Raw genomic sequence first — 17,155 nt, forward strand, 5'->3', positions numbered from 1 at the left:
TTCTCAGGCTCAACTGTGTACTCCTGCTTTGGCAGAAGCTGTTGGAGAAGAAAGAAGAGACTGGAGTGCAACTTCGAGGCAAGAGCGAAGAAGACGAGCAGCAGCGTCGAGCTCAAGAGGGGGCACAAGTGAGACCCTCTGGGCAAAGGCCCCTCCCTGGCATCCCCGGGGCAGGGATCCCTCAGAGTCCGGCGGGCAGCTTGCGGCTGCGCCGGCCGGCTTGGCGCTGGGCGACCTCCCTGTAAGCAGGGCTGGGTCCTTTGCTTTGCTTGGCGTTGGCCTTTTGCCATCGCGCTCCTGTGGCTGCCCGGAGAGAGGGGCAACCGCCCTGTAAGGAGGGCGAGAGTGCCCGCCTCCGCGCCCGAGGGGGGAAACGGAGCTCTCCCGACCCCCGGCCCGCCCGCCCTGTAAGCAGGGCAGGGCTTTTTCCCTTGGCACCTTTGGTGCCTTCTGGCGGCCCCTGGCCAGAGTGACCCCCCGTAGTCGGGGCGTGTCACAGCCTGTGTCCCTTTGCCCCTCAGCACGCTGAGGCCCTTTTGGCCCGTGCGCAGCCCGGGGCCACTAACGGGCTTCGCTCCGTCCTCGGGAACAAGGGGCAAGCCCGAGGCTCTCCTCTCCTGCTCGGCGGCAGGGCCGGCTCCCCACGGCTCGGCGCACAGAGCTTGCTCCCTCTTCTGGGACATTCCCCCTTTGTGTCCTTGTCCCGTCGGTGTGAGTGAGCGAGCGAGCGAGCTGGTCCCTCCTGTAGCCCCCGTAGAGATGTAGGCAGCGTAGCTTAGACTTCCCAGGAGGGAAAGAGGGGCTCTGTGCACCAACCCGTGGGGAGCCAGCCCCGGCGCCGAGCAGGAGAGGAGAGCCTCGGGCTCGCCCCCTGTTCCCGAGGAGGGAGCGAAGCCCGCTGGTGGCGTCGCGGGCACCGGGGGCCGCCCGTCCTGCTGGCCATGTGCCAGCGTGGGCCTCCCCCCGTCCTCGGGGTGGGGCCCTGTCCCTGCCGGCCTTAGGCCGCGAGGCCGTTGTTGGGAGTGCCGGGCCTCGGGGGGGCGGCCCCCTAAGTGGGGCTTTGTGCGTCCCCCCTGCTCGGCGGGCGGTTGGAGGGACCCCCTGTAATCAGGCGGGTGTCCCGCGGGGTCCCCCGGCCTCTCACGGGCGTGGGGCTGGGCGTGTGCCCTCCCTGCCCTCGGGGCCCAGCTCAGGGCCTTAGGCCACGAGCCCCGGTGCCTGGCCCTTGAGCCAGGTACTTGATGCCGCGGGGGAAGGCCGAGCTCCGTGGCTCCCTGGGCGTGGACCCGCCTGTAAGCAGGGTCCGGGTCTGGGAGCCTTTGCGCTCCCTCAGCTGGCAGCCTGTGCGGGGCGACCGCCCCGTTAGCGGGGAGCGGGTCAGGTGGCCCCCGAAGCGGAGAGAAGGAGCCTCCGCAGGCCTTTGGGCCCAGGGCCCCCCTGTAAGTCGGGGCCAGTGCCCTGGTGTCCCAGGCGCTTTGTGGTCCGGGCAGCGGCCGGAGGCCCCTGTAAGCAGGGCGGCAGCCTCTTTGGCCGCTGCTTCGCGTGCCCAGCTGCCTTTGCCCAGAGGGCCCGGCTCCCCGCAGCCCGGGTGGGACTGCGCCGTGCGTCGCCGTGGTGAGTCCAAGTGAAGCTTGGAGAGTTTTGGGGGGGGGCCTGTGGGTGGGCGGGGAGGGGCTTGGAGATGTGCCTCCGGGGGCGTGGGGTGCGGGTCGCCTTGGTAGGGAGGAGCTGGTGTTTCTCGGGCCCACCTGCCTCCTCCCGCCCTGGCAGAAGCCGTCGGAGAAGAGAGCGGAAGAGGCGTCGCGCGGGACGGCAGCGCCGGCGCGGGAAGACGCCGCGGTGAGAGCGGCTGAAGTCGGGGGGTGGTGTGGAGGTGGGGGGGTCCTGCGAGTGGGCGGGCGGGTGGTGGCTGGGGCAGCTGCCCCTGGGTCCTGCTTTCCTTGGGTGCAAGGACTCGGAGCTTCGGAGTCCGAGCTGCGTCCTCCTGCCTTGGCAGGAGCCCTCCCAGAAGAAAGCAGAGCCGTGGAGCGGGACGGCGAGGCAAGAGCGAGGAAGAAGAGCGTCGGCTTCGCGCTGAAGAGGGGGCGGGAGAGAGGCCCTCTGGGCAAAGGCCCCTCCCTGGCATCCCCGGGGCAGGGATCCCTCAGAGTCCGGCGGGCAGCTTGCGGCTGCGCCGGCCGGCTTGGCGCTGGGCGACCTCCCTGTAAGCAGGGCCGGGTCCTTTGCTTTGCTTGGCGTTGGCCTTTTGCCATCGCGCTCCTGTGGCTGCCCGGAGAGAGGGGCAACCGCCCTGTAAGGAGGGCGAGAGTGCCCGCCTCCGCGCCCGAGGGGGGAAACGGAGCTCTCCCGACCCCCGGCCCGCCCGCCCTGTAAGCAGGGCAGGGCTTTTTCCCTTGGCACCTTTGGTGCCTTCTGGCGGCCCCTGGCCAGAGTGACCCCCCGTAGTCGGGGCGTGTCACAGCCTGTGTCCCTTTGCCCCTCAGCACGCTGAGGCCCTTTTGGCCCGTGCGCAGCCCGGGGCCACTAACGGGCTTCGCTCCGTCCTCGGGAACAAGGGGCAAGCCCGAGGCTCTCCTCTCCTGCTCGGCGGCAGGGCCGGCTCCCCACGGCTCGGCGCACAGAGCTTGCTCCCTCTTCTGGGACGTTCCCCCTTTGTGTCCTTGTCCCGTCGGTGTGAGTGAGCGAGCGAGCGAGCTGGTCCCTCCTGTAGCCCCCGTAGAGATGTAGGCAGCGTAGCTTAGACTTCCCAGGAGGGAAAGAGGGGCTCTGTGCACCAACCCGTGGGGAGCCAGCCCCGGCGCCGAGCAGGAGAGGAGAGCCTCGGGCTCGCCCCCTGTTCCCGAGGAGGGAGCGAAGCCCGCTGGTGGCGTCGCGGGCACCGGGGGCCGCCCGTCCTGCTGGCCATGTGCCAGCGTGGGCCTCCCCCCGTCCTCGGGGTGGGGCCCTGTCCCTGCCGGCCTTAGGCCGCGAGGCCGTTGTTGGGAGTGCCGGGCCTCGGGGGGGCGGCCCCCTAAGTGGGGCTTTGTGCGTCCCCCCTGCTCGGTGGGCGGTTGGAGGGACCCCCTGTAATCAGGCGGGTGTCCCGCGGGGTCCCCCGGCCTCTCACGGGCGTGGGGCTGGGCGTGTGCCCTCCCTGCCCTCGGGGCCCAGCTCAGGGCCTTAGGCCACGAGCCCCGGTGCCTGGCCCTTGAGCCAGGTACTTGATGCCGCGGGGGAAGGCCGAGCTCCGTGGCTCCCTGGGCGTGGACCCGCCTGTAAGCAGGGTCCGGGTCTGGGAGCCTTTGCGCTCCCTCAGCTGGCAGCCTGTGCGGGGCGACCGCCCCGTTAGCGGGGAGCGGGTCAGGTGGCCCCCGAAGCGGAGAGAAGGAGCCTCCGCAGGCCTTTGGGCCCAGGGCCCCCCTGTAAGTCGGGGCCAGTGCCCTGGTGTCCCAGGCGCTTTGTGGTCCGGGCAGCGGCCGGAGGCCCCTGTAAGCAGGGCGGCAGCCTCTTTGGCCGCTGCTTCGCGTGCCCAGCTGCCTTTGCCCAGAGGGCCCGGCTCCCCGCAGCCCGGGTGGGACTGCGCCGTGCGTCGCCGTGGTGAGTCCAAGTGAAGCTTGGAGAGTTTTGGGGGGGGGCCTGTGGGTGGGCGGGGAGGGGCTTGGAGATGTGCCTCCGGGGGCGTGGGGTGCGGGTCGCCTTGGTAGGGAGGAGCTGGTGTTTCTCGGGCCCACCTGCCTCCTCCCGCCCTGGCAGAAGCCGTCGGAGAAGAGAGCGGAAGAGGCGTCGCGCGGGACGGCAGCGCCGGCGCGGGAAGACGCCGCGGTGAGAGCGGCTGAAGTCGGGGGGTGGTGTGGAGGTGGGGGGGTCCTGCGAGTGGGCGGGCGGGTGGTGGCTGGGGCAGCTGCCCCTGGGTCCTGCTTTCCTTGGGTGCAAGGACTCGGAGCTTCGGAGTCCGAGCTGCGTCCTCCTGCCTTGGCAGGAGCCCTCCCAGAAGAAAGCAGAGCCGTGGAGCGGGACGGCGAGGCAAGAGCGAGGAAGAAGAGCGTCGGCTTCGCGCTGAAGAGGGGGCGGGAGAGAGGCCCTCTGGGCAAAGGCCCCTCCCTGGCATCCCCGGGGCAGGGATCCCTCAGAGTCCGGCGGGCAGCTTGCGGCTGCGCCGGCCGGCTTGGCGCTGGGCGACCTCCCTGTAAGCAGGGCCGGGTCCTTTGCTTTGCTTGGCGTTGGCCTTTTGCCATCGCGCTCCTGTGGCTGCCCGGAGAGAGGGGCAACCGCCCTGTAAGGAGGGCGAGAGTGCCCGCCTCCGCGCCCGAGGGGGGAAACGGAGCTCTCCCGACCCCCGGCCCGCCCGCCCTGTAAGCAGGGCAGGGCTTTTTCCCTTGGCACCTTTGGTGCCTTCTGGCGGCCCCTGGCCAGAGTGACCCCCCGTAGTCGGGGCGTGTCACAGCCTGTGTCCCTTTGCCCCTCAGCACGCTGAGGCCCTTTTGGCCCGTGCGCAGCCCGGGGCCACTAACGGGCTTCGCTCCGTCCTCGGGAACAAGGGGCAAGCCCGAGGCTCTCCTCTCCTGCTCGGCGGCAGGGCCGGCTCCCCACGGCTCGGCGCACAGAGCTTGCTCCCTCTTCTGGGACGTTCCCCCTTTGTGTCCTTGTCCCGTCGGTGTGAGTGAGCGAGCGAGCGAGCTGGTCCCTCCTGTAGCCCCCGTAGAGATGTAGGCAGCGTAGCTTAGACTTCCCAGGAGGGAAAGAGGGGCTCTGTGCACCAACCCGTGGGGAGCCAGCCCCGGCGCCGAGCAGGAGAGGAGAGCCTCGGGCTCGCCCCCTGTTCCCGAGGAGGGAGCGAAGCCCGCTGGTGGCGTCGCGGGCACCGGGGGCCGCCCGTCCTGCTGGCCATGTGCCAGCGTGGGCCTCCCCCCGTCCTCGGGGTGGGGCCCTGTCCCTGCCGGCCTTAGGCCGCGAGGCCGTTGTTGGGAGTGCCGGGCCTCGGGGGGGCGGCCCCCTAAGTGGGGCTTTGTGCGTCCCCCCTGCTCGGCGGGCGGTTGGAGGGACCCCCTGTAATCAGGCGGGTGTCCCGCGGGGTCCCCCGGCCTCTCACGGGCGTGGGGCTGGGCGTGTGCCCTCCCTGCCCTCGGGGCCCAGCTCAGGGCCTTAGGCCACGAGCCCCGGTGCCTGGCCCTTGAGCCAGGTACTTGATGCCGCGGGGGAAGGCCGAGCTCCGTGGCTCCCTGGGCGTGGACCCGCCTGTAAGCAGGGTCCGGGTCTGGGAGCCTTTGCGCTCCCTCAGCTGGCAGCCTGTGCGGGGCGACCGCCCCGTTAGCGGGGAGCGGGTCAGGTGGCCCCCGAAGCGGAGAGAAGGAGCCTCCGCAGGCCTTTGGGCCCAGGGCCCCCCTGTAAGTCGGGGCCAGTGCCCTGGTGTCCCAGGCGCTTTGTGGTCCGGGCAGCGGCCGGAGGCCCCTGTAAGCAGGGCGGCAGCCTCTTTGGCCGCTGCTTCGCGTGCCCAGCTGCCTTTGCCCAGAGGGCCCGGCTCCCCGCAGCCCGGGTGGGACTGCGCCGTGCGTCGCCGTGGTGAGTCCAAGTGAAGCTTGGAGAGTTTTGGGGGGGGGCCTGTGGGTGGGCGGGGAGGGGCTTGGAGATGTGCCTCCGGGGGCGTGGGGTGCGGGTCGCCTTGGTAGGGAGGAGCTGGTGTTTCTCGGGCCCACCTGCCTCCTCCCGCCCTGGCAGAAGCCGTCGGAGAAGAGAGCGGAAGAGGCGTCGCGCGGGACGGCAGCGCCGGCGCGGGAAGACGCCGCGGTGAGAGCGGCTGAAGTCGGGGGGTGGTGTGGAGGTGGGGGGGTCCTGCGAGTGGGCGGGCGGGTGGTGGCTGGGGCAGCTGCCCCTGGGTCCTGCTTTCCTTGGGTGCAAGGACTCGGAGCTTCGGAGTCCGAGCTGCGTCCTCCTGCCTTGGCAGGAGCCCTCCCAGAAGAAAGCAGAGCCGTGGAGCGGGACGGCGAGGCAAGAGCGAGGAAGAAGAGCGTCGGCTTCGCGCTGAAGAGGGGGCGGGAGAGAGGCCCTCTGGGCAAAGGCCCCTCCCTGGCATCCCCGGGGCAGGGATCCCTCAGAGTCCGGCGGGCAGCTTGCGGCTGCGCCGGCCGGCTTGGCGCTGGGCGACCTCCCTGTAAGCAGGGCCGGGTCCTTTGCTTTGCTTGGCGTTGGCCTTTTGCCATCGCGCTCCTGTGGCTGCCCGGAGAGAGGGGCAACCGCCCTGTAAGGAGGGCGAGAGTGCCCGCCTCCGCGCCCGAGGGGGGAAACGGAGCTCTCCCGACCCCCGGCCCGCCCGCCCTGTAAGCAGGGCAGGGCTTTTTCCCTTGGCACCTTTGGTGCCTTCTGGCGGCCCCTGGCCAGAGTGACCCCCCGTAGTCGGGGCGTGTCACAGCCTGTGTCCCTTTGCCCCTCAGCACGCTGAGGCCCTTTTGGCCCGTGCGCAGCCCGGGGCCACTAACGGGCTTCGCTCCGTCCTCGGGAACAAGGGGCAAGCCCGAGGCTCTCCTCTCCTGCTCGGCGGCAGGGCCGGCTCCCCACGGCTCGGCGCACAGAGCTTGCTCCCTCTTCTGGGACGTTCCCCCTTTGTGTCCTTGTCCCGTCGGTGTGAGTGAGCGAGCGAGCGAGCTGGTCCCTCCTGTAGCCCCCGTAGAGATGTAGGCAGCGTAGCTTAGACTTCCCAGGAGGGAAAGAGGGGCTCTGTGCACCAACCCGTGGGGAGCCAGCCCCGGCGCCGAGCAGGAGAGGAGAGCCTCGGGCTCGCCCCCTGTTCCCGAGGAGGGAGCGAAGCCCGCTGGTGGCGTCGCGGGCACCGGGGGCCGCCCGTCCTGCTGGCCATGTGCCAGCGTGGGCCTCCCCCCGTCCTCGGGGTGGGGCCCTGTCCCTGCCGGCCTTAGGCCGCGAGGCCGTTGTTGGGAGTGCCGGGCCTCGGGGGGGCGGCCCCCTAAGTGGGGCTTTGTGCGTCCCCCCTGCTCGGCGGGCGGTTGGAGGGACCCCCTGTAATCAGGCGGGTGTCCCGCGGGGTCCCCCGGCCTCTCACGGGCGTGGGGCTGGGCGTGTGCCCTCCCTGCCCTCGGGGCCCAGCTCAGGGCCTTAGGCCACGAGCCCCGGTGCCTGGCCCTTGAGCCAGGTACTTGATGCCGCGGGGGAAGGCCGAGCTCCGTGGCTCCCTGGGCGTGGACCCGCCTGTAAGCAGGGTCCGGGTCTGGGAGCCTTTGCGCTCCCTCAGCTGGCAGCCTGTGCGGGGCGACCGCCCCGTTAGCGGGGAGCGGGTCAGGTGGCCCCCGAAGCGGAGAGAAGGAGCCTCCGCAGGCCTTTGGGCCCAGGGCCCCCCTGTAAGTCGGGGCCAGTGCCCTGGTGTCCCAGGCGCTTTGTGGTCCGGGCAGCGGCCGGAGGCCCCTGTAAGCAGGGCGGCAGCCTCTTTGGCCGCTGCTTCGCGTGCCCAGCTGCCTTTGCCCAGAGGGCCCGGCTCCCCGCAGCCCGGGTGGGACTGCGCCGTGCGTCGCCGTGGTGAGTCCAAGTGAAGCTTGGAGAGTTTTGGGGGGGGGCCTGTGGGTGGGCGGGGAGGGGCTTGGAGATGTGCCTCCGGGGGCGTGGGGTGCGGGTCGCCTTGGTAGGGAGGAGCTGGTGTTTCTCGGGCCCACCTGCCTCCTCCCGCCCTGGCAGAAGCCGTCGGAGAAGAGAGCGGAAGAGGCGTCGCGCGGGACGGCAGCGCCGGCGCGGGAAGACGCCGCGGTGAGAGCGGCTGAAGTCGGGGGGTGGTGTGGAGGTGGGGGGGTCCTGCGAGTGGGCGGGCGGGTGGTGGCTGGGGCAGCTGCCCCTGGGTCCTGCTTTCCTTGGGTGCAAGGACTCGGAGCTTCGGAGTCCGAGCTGCGTCCTCCTGCCTTGGCAGGAGCCCTCCCAGAAGAAAGCAGAGCCGTGGAGCGGGACGGCGAGGCAAGAGCGAGGAAGAAGAGCGTCGGCTTCGCGCTGAAGAGGGGGCGGGAGAGAGGCCCTCTGGGCAAAGGCCCCTCCCTGGCATCCCCGGGGCAGGGATCCCTCAGAGTCCGGCGGGCAGCTTGCGGCTGCGCCGGCCGGCTTGGCGCTGGGCGACCTCCCTGTAAGCAGGGCCGGGTCCTTTGCTTTGCTTGGCGTTGGCCTTTTGCCATCGCGCTCCTGTGGCTGCCCGGAGAGAGGGGCAACCGCCCTGTAAGGAGGGCGAGAGTGCCCGCCTCCGCGCCCGAGGGGGGAAACGGAGCTCTCCCGACCCCCGGCCCGCCCGCCCTGTAAGCAGGGCAGGGCTTTTTCCCTTGGCACCTTTGGTGCCTTCTGGCGGCCCCTGGCCAGAGTGACCCCCCGTAGTCGGGGCGTGTCACAGCCTGTGTCCCTTTGCCCCTCAGCACGCTGAGGCCCTTTTGGCCCGTGCGCAGCCCGGGGCCACTAACGGGCTTCGCTCCGTCCTCGGGAACAAGGGGCAAGCCCGAGGCTCTCCTCTCCTGCTCGGCGGCAGGGCCGGCTCCCCACGGCTCGGCGCACAGAGCTTGCTCCCTCTTCTGGGACGTTCCCCCTTTGTGTCCTTGTCCCGTCGGTGTGAGTGAGCGAGCGAGCGAGCTGGTCCCTCCTGTAGCCCCCGTAGAGATGTAGGCAGCGTAGCTTAGACTTCCCAGGAGGGAAAGAGGGGCTCTGTGCACCAACCCGTGGGGAGCCAGCCCCGGCGCCGAGCAGGAGAGGAGAGCCTCGGGCTCGCCCCCTGTTCCCGAGGAGGGAGCGAAGCCCGCTGGTGGCGTCGCGGGCACCGGGGGCCGCCCGTCCTGCTGGCCATGTGCCAGCGTGGGCCTCCCCCCGTCCTCGGGGTGGGGCCCTGTCCCTGCCGGCCTTAGGCCGCGAGGCCGTTGTTGGGAGTGCCGGGCCTCGGGGGGGCGGCCCCCTAAGTGGGGCTTTGTGCGTCCCCCCTGCTCGGCGGGCGGTTGGAGGGACCCCCTGTAATCAGGCGGGTGTCCCGCGGGGTCCCCCGGCCTCTCACGGGCGTGGGGCTGGGCGTGTGCCCTCCCTGCCCTCGGGGCCCAGCTCAGGGCCTTAGGCCACGAGCCCCGGTGCCTGGCCCTTGAGCCAGGTACTTGATGCCGCGGGGGAAGGCCGAGCTCCGTGGCTCCCTGGGCGTGGACCCGCCTGTAAGCAGGGTCCGGGTCTGGGAGCCTTTGCGCTCCCTCAGCTGGCAGCCTGTGCGGGGCGACCGCCCCGTTAGCGGGGAGCGGGTCAGGTGGCCCCCGAAGCGGAGAGAAGGAGCCTCCGCAGGCCTTTGGGCCCAGGGCCCCCCTGTAAGTCGGGGCCAGTGCCCTGGTGTCCCAGGCGCTTTGTGGTCCGGGCAGCGGCCGGAGGCCCCTGTAAGCAGGGCGGCAGCCTCTTTGGCCGCTGCTTCGCGTGCCCAGCTGCCTTTGCCCAGAGGGCCCGGCTCCCCGCAGCCCGGGTGGGACTGCGCCGTGCGTCGCCGTGGTGAGTCCAAGTGAAGCTTGGAGAGTTTTGGGGGGGGGCCTGTGGGTGGGCGGGGAGGGGCTTGGAGATGTGCCTCCGGGGGCGTGGGGTGCGGGTCGCCTTGGTAGGGAGGAGCTGGTGTTTCTCGGGCCCACCTGCCTCCTCCCGCCCTGGCAGAAGCCGTCGGAGAAGAGAGCGGAAGAGGCGTCGCGCGGGACGGCAGCGCCGGCGCGGGAAGACGCCGCGGTGAGAGCGGCTGAAGTCGGGGGGTGGTGTGGAGGTGGGGGGGTCCTGCGAGTGGGCGGGCGGGTGGTGGCTGGGGCAGCTGCCCCTGGGTCCTGCTTTCCTTGGGTGCAAGGACTCGGAGCTTCGGAGTCCGAGCTGCGTCCTCCTGCCTTGGCAGGAGCCCTCCCAGAAGAAAGCAGAGCCGTGGAGCGGGACGGCGAGGCAAGAGCGAGGAAGAAGAGCGTCGGCTTCGCGCTGAAGAGGGGGCGGGAGAGAGGCCCTCTGGGCAAAGGCCCCTCCCTGGCATCCCCGGGGCAGGGATCTCTCAGAGTCCGGCGGGCAGCTTGCGGCTGCGCCGGCCGGCTTGGCGCTGGGCGACCTCCCTGTAAGCAGGGCCGGGTCCTTTGCTTTGCTTGGCGTTGGCCTTTTGCCATCGCGCTCCTGTGGCTGCCCGGAGAGAGGGGCAACCGCCCTGTAAGGAGGGCGAGAGTGCCCGCCTCCGCGCCCGAGGGGGGAAACGGAGCTCTCCCGACCCCCGGCCCGCCCGCCCTGTAAGCAGGGCAGGGCTTTTTCCCTTGGCACCTTTGGTGCCTTCTGGCGGCCCCTGGCCAGAGTGACCCCCCCGTAGTCGGGGCGTGTCACAGCCTGTGTCCCTTTGCCCCTCAGCACGCTGAGGCCCTTTTGGCCCGTGCGCAGCCCGGGGCCACTAACGGGCTTCGCTCCGTCCTCGGGAACAAGGGGCAAGCCCGAGGCTCTCCTCTCCTGCTCGGCGGCAGGGCCGGCTCCCCACGGCTCGGCGCACAGAGCTTGCTCCCTCTTCTGGGACGTTCCCCCTTTGTGTCCTTGTCCCGTCGGTGTGAGTGAGCGAGCGAGCGAGCTGGTCCCTCCTGTAGCCCCCGTAGAGATGTAGGCAGCGTAGCTTAGACTTCCCAGGAGGGAAAGAGGGGCTCTGTGCACCAACCCGTGGGGAGCCAGCCCCGGCGCCGAGCAGGAGAGGAGAGCCTCGGGCTCGCCCCCTGTTCCCGAGGAGGGAGCGAAGCCCGCTGGTGGCGTCGCGGGCACCGGGGGCCGCCCGTCCTGCTGGCCATGTGCCAGCGTGGGCCTCCCCCCGTCCTCGGGGTGGGGCCCTGTCCCTGCCGGCCTTAGGCCGCGAGGCCGTTGTTGGGAGTGCCGGGCCTCGGGGGGGCGGCCCCCTAAGTGGGGCTTTGTGCGTCCCCCCTGCTCGGCGGGCGGTTGGAGGGACCCCCTGTAATCAGGCGGGTGTCCCGCGGGGTCCCCCGGCCTCTCACGGGCGTGGGGCTGGGCGTGTGCCCTCCCTGCCCTCGGGGCCCAGCTCAGGGCCTTAGGCCACGAGCCCCGGTGCCTGGCCCTTGAGCCAGGTACTTGATGCCGCGGGGGAAGGCCGAGCTCCGTGGCTCCCTGGGCGTGGACCCGCCTGTAAGCAGGGTCCGGGTCTGGGAGCCTTTGCGCTCCCTCAGCTGGCAGCCTGTGCGGGGCGACCGCCCCGTTAGCGGGGAGCGGGTCAGGTGGCCCCCGAAGCGGAGAGAAGGAGCCTCCGCAGGCCTTTGGGCCCAGGGCCCCCCTGTAAGTCGGGGCCAGTGCCCTGGTGTCCCAGGCGCTTTGTGGTCCGGGCAGCGGCCGGAGGCCCCTGTAAGCAGGGCGGCAGCCTCTTTGGCCGCTGCTTCGCGTGCCCAGCTGCCTTTGCCCAGAGGGCCCGGCTCCCCGCAGCCCGGGTGGGACTGCGCCGTGCGTCGCCGTGGTGAGTCCAAGTGAAGCTTGGAGAGTTTTGGGGGGGGGCCTGTGGGTGGGCGGGGAGGGGCTTGGAGATGTGCCTCCGGGGGCGTGGGGTGCGGGTCGCCTTGGTAGGGAGGAGCTGGTGTTTCTCGGGCCCACCTGCCTCCTCCCGCCCTGGCAGAAGCCGTCGGAGAAGAGAGCGGAAGAGGCGTCGCGCGGGACGGCAGCGCCGGCGCGGGAAGACGCCGCGGTGAGAGCGGCTGAAGTCGGGGGGTGGTGTGGAGGTGGGGGGGTCCTGCGAGTGGGCGGGCGGGTGGTGGCTGGGGCAGCTGCCCCTGGGTCCTGCTTTCCTTGGGTGCAAGGACTCGGAGCTTCGGAGTCCGAGCTGCGTCCTCCTGCCTTGGCAGGAGCCCTCCCAGAAGAAAGCAGAGCCGTGGAGCGGGACGGCGAGGCAAGAGCGAGGAAGAAGAGCGTCGGCTTCGCGCTGAAGAGGGGGCGGGAGAGAGGCCCTCTGGGCAAAGGCCCCTCCCTGGCATCCCCGGGGCAGGGATCCCTCAGAGTCCGGCGGGCAGCTTGCGGCTGCGCCGGCCGGCTTGGCGCTGGGCGACCTCCCTGTAAGCAGGGCCGGGTCCTTTGCTTTGCTTGGCGTTGGCCTTTTGCCATCGCGCTCCTGTGGCTGCCCGGAGAGAGGGGCAACCGCCCTGTAAGGAGGGCGAGAGTGCCCGCCTCCGCGCCCGAGGGGGGAAACGGAGCTCTCCTGACCCCCGGCCCGCCCGCCCTGTAAGCAGGGCAGGGCTTTTTCCCTTGGCACCTTTGGTGCCTTCTGGCGGCCCCTGGCCAGAGTGACCCCCCGTAGTCGGGGCGTGTCACAGCCTGTGTCCCTTTGCCCCTCAGCACGCTGAGGCCCTTTTGGCCCGTGCGCAGCCCGGGGCCACTAACGGGCTTCGCTCCGTCCTCGGGAACAAGGGGCAAGCCCGAGGCTCTCCTCTCCTGCTCGGCGGCAGGGCCGGCTCCCCACGGCTCGGCGCACAGAGCTTGCTCCCTCTTCTGGGACGTTCCCCCTTTGTGTCCTTGTCCCGTCGGTGTGAGTGAGCGAGCGAGCGAGCTGGTCCCTCCTGTAGCCCCCGTAGAGATGTAGGCAGCGTAGCTTAGACTTCCCAGGAGGGAAAGAGGGGCTCTGTGCACCAACCCGTGGGGAGCCAGCCCCGGCGCCGAGCAGGAGAGGAGAGCCTCGGGCTCGCCCCCTGTTCCCGAGGAGGGAGCGAAGCCCGCTGGTGGCGTCGCGGGCACCGGGGGCCGCCCGTCCTGCTGGCCATGTGCCAGCGTGGGCCTCCCCCCGTCCTCGGGGTGGGGCCCTGTCCCTGCCGGCCTTAGGCCGCGAGGCCGTTGTTGGGAGTGCCGGGCCTCGGGGGGGCGGCCCCCTAAGTGGGGCTTTGTGCGTCCCCCCTGCTCGGCGGGCGGTTGGAGGGACCCCCTGTAATCAGGCGGGTGTCCCGCGGGGTCCCCCGGCCTCTCACGGGCGTGGGGCTGGGCGTGTGCCCTCCCTGCCCTCGGGGCCCAGCTCAGGGCCTTAGGCCACGAGCCCCGGTGCCTGGCCCTTGAGCCAGGTACTTGATGCCGCGGGGGAAGGCCGAGCTCCGTGGCTCCCTGGGCGTGGACCCGCCTGTAAGCAGGGTCCGGGTCTGGGAGCCTTTGCGCTCCCTCAGCTGGCAGCCTGTGCGGGGCGACCGCCCCGTTAGCGGGGAGCGGGTCAGGTGGCCCCCGAAGCGGAGAGAAGGAGCCTCCGCAGGCCTTTGGGCCCAGGGCCCCCCTGTAAGTCGGGGCCAGTGCCCTGGTGTCCCAGGCGCTTTGTGGTCCGGGCAGCGGCCGGAGGCCCCTGTAAGCAGGGCGGCAGCCTCTTTGGCCGCTGCTTCGCGTGCCCAGCTGCCTTTGCCCAGAGGGCCCGGCTCCCCGCAGCCCGGGTGGGACTGCGCCGTGCGTCGCCGTGGTGAGTCCAAGTGAAGCTTGGAGAGTTTTGGGGGGGGGCCTGTGGGTGGGCGGGGAGGGGCTTGGAGATGTGCCTCCGGGGGCGTGGGGTGCGGGTCGCCTTGGTAGGGAGGAGCTGGTGTTTCTCGGGCCCACCTGCCTCCTCCCGCCCTGGCAGAAGCCGTCGGAGAAGAGAGCGGAAGAGGCGTCGCGCGGGACGGCAGCGCCGGCGCGGGAAGACGCCGCGGTGAGAGCGGCTGAAGTCGGGGGGTGGTGTGGAGGTGGGGGGGTCCTGCGAGTGGGCGGGCGGGTGGTGGCTGGGGCAGCTGCCCCTGGGTCCTGCTTTCCTTGGGTGCAAGGACTCGGAGCTTCGGAGTCCGAGCTGCGTCCTCCTGCCTTGGCAGGAGCCCTCCCAGAAGAAAGCAGAGCCGTGGAGCGGGACGGCGAGGCAAGAGCGAGGAAGAAGAGCGTCGGCTTCGCGCTGAAGAGGGGGCGGGAGAGAGGCCCTCTGGGCAAAGGCCCCTCCCTGGCATCCCCGGGGCAGGGATCCCTCAGAGTCCGGCGGGCAGCTTGCGGCTGCGCCGGCCGGCTTGGCGCTGGGCGACCTCCCTGTAAGCAGGGCCGGGTCCTTTGCTTTGCTTGGCGTTGGCCTTTTGCCATCGCGCTCCTGTGGCTGCCCGGAGAGAGGGGCAACCGCCCTGTAAGGAGGGCGAGAGTGCCCGCCTCCGCGCCCGAGGGGGGAAACGGAGCTCTCCCGACCCCCGGCCCGCCCGCCCTGTAAGCAGGGCAGGGCTTTTTCCCTTGGCACCTTTGGTGCCTTCTGGCGGCCCCTGGCCAGAGTGACCCCCCGTAGTCGGGGCGTGTCACAGCCTGTGTCCCTTTGCCCCTCAGCACGCTGAGGCCCTTTTGGCCCGTGCGCAGCCCGGGGCCACTAACGGGCTTCGCTCCGTCCTCGGGAACAAGGGCAAGCCCGAGGCTCTCCTCTCCTGCTCGGCGGCAGGGCCGGCTCCCCACGGCTCGGCGCACAGAGCTTGCTCCCTCTTCTGGGACGTTCCCCCTTTGTGTCCTTGTCCCGTCGGTGTGAGTGAGCGAGCGAGCGAGCTGGTCCCTCCTGTAGCCCCCGTAGAGATGTAGGCAGCGTAGCTTAGACTTCCCAGGAGGGAAAGAGGGGCTCTGTGCACCAACCCGTGGGGAGCCAGCCCCGGCGCCGAGCAGGAGAGGAGAGCCTCGGGCTCGCCCCCTGTTCCCGAGGAGGGAGCGAAGCCCGCTGGTGGCGTCGCGGGCACCGGGGGCCGCCCGTCCTGCTGGCCATGTGCCAGCGTGGGCCTCCCCCCGTCCTCGGGGTGGGGCCCTGTCCCTGCCGGCCTTAGGCCGCGAGGCCGTTGTTGGGAGTGCCGGGCCTCGGGGGGGCGGCCCCCTAAGTGGGGCTTTGTGCGTCCCCCCTGCTCGGCGGGCGGTTGGAGGGACCCCCTGTAATCAGGCGGGTGTCCCGCGGGGTCCCCCGGCCTCTCACGGGCGTGGGGCTGGGCGTGTGCCCTCCCTGCCCTCGGGGCCCAGCTCAGGGCCTTAGGCCACGAGCCCCGGTGCCTGGCCCTTGAGCCAGGTACTTGATGCCGCGGGGGAAGGCCGAGCTCCGTGGCTCCCTGGGCGTGGACCCGCCTGTAAGCAGGGTCCGGGTCTGGGAGCCTTTGCGCTCCCTCAGCTGGCAGCCTGTGCGGGGCGACCGCCCCGTTAGCGGGGAGCGGGTCAGGTGGCCCCCGAAGCGGAGAGAAGGAGCCTCCGCAGGCCTTTGGGCCCAGGGCCCCCCTGTAAGTCGGGGCCAGTGCCCTGGTGTCCCAGGCGCTTTGTGGTCCGGGCAGCGGCCGAGGCCCCTGTAAGCAGGGCGGCAGCCTCTTTGGCCGCTGCTTCGCGTGCCCAGCTGCCTTTGCCCAGAGGGCCCGGCTCCCCGCAGCCCGGGTGGGACTGCGCCGTGCGTCGCCGTGGTGAGTCCAAGTGAAGCTTGGAGAGTTTTGGGGGGGGGCCTGTGGGTGGGCGGGGAGGGGCTTGGAGATGTGCCTCCGGGGGCGTGGGGTGCGGGTCGCCTTGGTAGGGAGGAGCTGGTGTTTCTCGGGCCCACCTGCCTCCTCCCGCCCTGGCAGAAGCCGTCGGAGAAGAGAGCGGAAGAGGCGTCGCGCGGGACGGCAGCGCCGGCGCGGGAAGACGCCGCGGTGAGAGCGGCTGAAGTCGGGGGGTGGTGTGGAGGTGGGGGGGTCCTGCGAGTGGGCGGGCGGGTGGTGGCTGGGGCAGCTGCCCCTGGGTCCTGCTTTCCTTGGGTGCAAGGACTCGGAGCTTCGGAGTCCGAGCTGCGTCCTCCTGCCTTGGCAGGAGCCCTCCCAGAAGAAAGCAGAGCCGTGGAGCGGGACGGCGAGGCAAGAGCGAGGAAGAAGAGCGTCGGCTTCGCGCTGAAGAGGGGGCGGGAGAGAGGCCCTCTGGGCAAAGGCCCCTCCCTGGCATCCCCGGGGCAGGGATCTCTCAGAGTCCGGCGGGCAGCTTGCGGCTGCGCCGGCCGGCTTGGCGCTGGGCGACCTCCCTGTAAGCAGGGCCGGGTCCTTTGCTTTGCTTGGCGTTGGCCTTTTGCCATCGCGCTCCTGTGGCTGCCCGGAGAGAGGGGCAACCGCCCTGTAAGGAGGGCGAGAGTGCCCGCCTCCGCGCCCGAGGGGGGAAACGGAGCTCTCCCGACCCCCGGCCCGCCCGCCCTGTAAGCAGGGCAGGGCTTTTTCCCTTGGCACCTTTGGTGCCTTCTGGCGGCCCCTGGCCAGAGTGACCCCCCCGTAGTCGGGGCGTGTCACAGCCTGTGTCCCTTTGCCCCTCAGCACGCTGAGGCCCTTTTGGCCCGTGCGCAGCCCGGGGCCACTAACGGCTTCGCTCCGTCCTCGGGAACAAGGGGCAAGCCCGAGGCTCTCCTCTCCTGCTCGGCGGCAGGGCCGGCTCCCCACGGCTCGGCGCACAGAGCTTGCTCCCTCTTCTGGGACGTTCCCCCTTTGTGTCCTTGTCCCGTCGGTGTGAGTGAGCGAGCGAGCGAGCTGGTCCCTCCTGTAGCCCCCGTAGAGATGTAGGCAGCGTAGCTTAGACTTCCCAGGAGGGAAAGAGGGGCTCTGTGCACCAACCCGTGGGGAGCCAGCCCCGGCGCCGAGCAGGAGAGGAGAGCCTCGGGCTCGCCCCCTGTTCCCGAGGAGGGAGCGAAGCCCGCTGGTGGCGTCGCGGGCACCGGGGGCCGCCCGTCCTGCTGGCCATGTGCCAGCGTGGGCCTCCCCCCGTCCTCGGGGTGGGGCCCTGTCCCTGCCGGCCTTAGGCCGCGAGGCCGTTGTTGGGAGTGCCGGGCCTCGGGGGGGGCGGCCCCCTAAGTGGGGCTTTGTGCGTCCCCCCTGCTCGGCGGGCGGTTGGAGGGACCCCCTGTAATCAGGCGGGTGTCCCGCGGGGTCCCCCGGCCTCTCACGGGCGTGGGGCTGGGCGTGTGCCCTCCCTGCCCTCGGGGCCCAGCTCAGGGCCTTAGGCCACGAGCCCCGGTGCCTGGCCCTTGAGCCAGGTACTTGATGCCGCGGGGGAAGGCCGAGCTCCGTGGCTCCCTGGGCGTGGACCCGCCTGTAAGCAGGGTCCGGGTCTGGGAGCCTTTGCGCTCCCTCAGCTGGCAGCCTGTGCGGGGCGACCGCCCCGTTAGCGGGGAGCGGGTCAGGTGGCCCCCGAAGCGGAGAGAAGGAGCCTCCGCAGGCCTTTGGGCCCAGGGCCCCCCTGTAAGTCGGGGCCAGTGCCA

General features: G+C 71.4%; 2 protein-coding genes across 3 annotated transcripts; both read left to right on the top strand.

Moving 5' to 3' along the window:
- The first annotated feature begins 608 nt into the window (after window positions 1–608).
- Window positions 609–8,984, top strand: LOC135419235 (collagen alpha-2(I) chain-like). 2 transcript variants are annotated; one of them, XR_010432861.1, is made up of 9 exons: window positions 609–1,614; window positions 1,771–1,839; window positions 1,997–3,576; window positions 3,733–3,801; window positions 3,959–5,538; window positions 5,695–5,763; window positions 5,921–7,500; window positions 7,657–7,725; window positions 7,883–8,984. XR_010432861.1 is itself a non-coding variant. In XM_064665502.1 (7 exons), exons 5-7 carry the CDS (start codon window positions 7,128–7,130, stop codon window positions 8,257–8,259), a joined length of 819 nt encoding a protein of 272 aa, XP_064521572.1. In that variant the 5' UTR covers window positions 3,038–3,576; window positions 3,733–3,801; window positions 3,959–5,538; window positions 5,695–5,763; window positions 5,921–7,127; the 3' UTR covers window positions 8,260–8,984. The 2 variants fall into 2 exon arrangements, 1 of the variants encoding a protein (XP_064521572.1); XM_064665502.1 differs by lacking the exons at window positions 609–1,614; window positions 1,771–1,839 and having other exon boundaries at window positions 3,038–3,576.
- A 1,012-nt stretch (window positions 8,985–9,996) lies between these two features.
- On the top strand, window positions 9,997–14,429 carry LOC135419236 (collagen alpha-2(I) chain-like). The gene is made up of 5 exons (XM_064665503.1): window positions 9,997–11,425; window positions 11,582–11,650; window positions 11,808–13,387; window positions 13,544–13,612; window positions 13,770–14,429. The coding sequence occupies exons 3-5, from the start codon at window positions 13,015–13,017 to the stop codon at window positions 14,144–14,146; spliced, it is 819 nt and encodes a 272-aa protein (XP_064521573.1). The 5' UTR covers window positions 9,997–11,425; window positions 11,582–11,650; window positions 11,808–13,014; the 3' UTR covers window positions 14,147–14,429.
- The last annotated feature ends 2,726 nt before the right edge of the window (window positions 14,430–17,155 follow it).

Source organism: Pseudopipra pipra, chromosome 9 (genome assembly GCF_036250125.1).
Source record: "Pseudopipra pipra isolate bDixPip1 chromosome 9, bDixPip1.hap1, whole genome shotgun sequence".
NCBI classification, from domain to species: Eukaryota; Metazoa; Chordata; class Aves; order Passeriformes; family Pipridae; genus Pseudopipra; species Pseudopipra pipra.

Bases quoted from the DNA above. Each gene is read 5' to 3' on its own strand.
- LOC135419235 (XM_064665502.1), top strand. From the start codon at position 7,128: ATGCCGCGGGGGAAGGCCGAGCTCCGTGGCTCCCTGGGCGTGGACCCG. The intron at 7,501-7,656 runs GTGAGTCCAAGT...CCGCCCTGGCAG, and splicing joins CTGCGCCGTGCGTCGCCGTG to AAGCCGTCGGAGAAGAGAGC. The intron at 7,726-7,882 runs GTGAGAGCGGCT...CTGCCTTGGCAG, and splicing joins CGGCGCGGGAAGACGCCGCG to GAGCCCTCCCAGAAGAAAGC.
- LOC135419236 (XM_064665503.1), top strand. From the start codon at position 13,015: ATGCCGCGGGGGAAGGCCGAGCTCCGTGGCTCCCTGGGCGTGGACCCG. The intron at 13,388-13,543 runs GTGAGTCCAAGT...CCGCCCTGGCAG, and splicing joins CTGCGCCGTGCGTCGCCGTG to AAGCCGTCGGAGAAGAGAGC. The intron at 13,613-13,769 runs GTGAGAGCGGCT...CTGCCTTGGCAG, and splicing joins CGGCGCGGGAAGACGCCGCG to GAGCCCTCCCAGAAGAAAGC.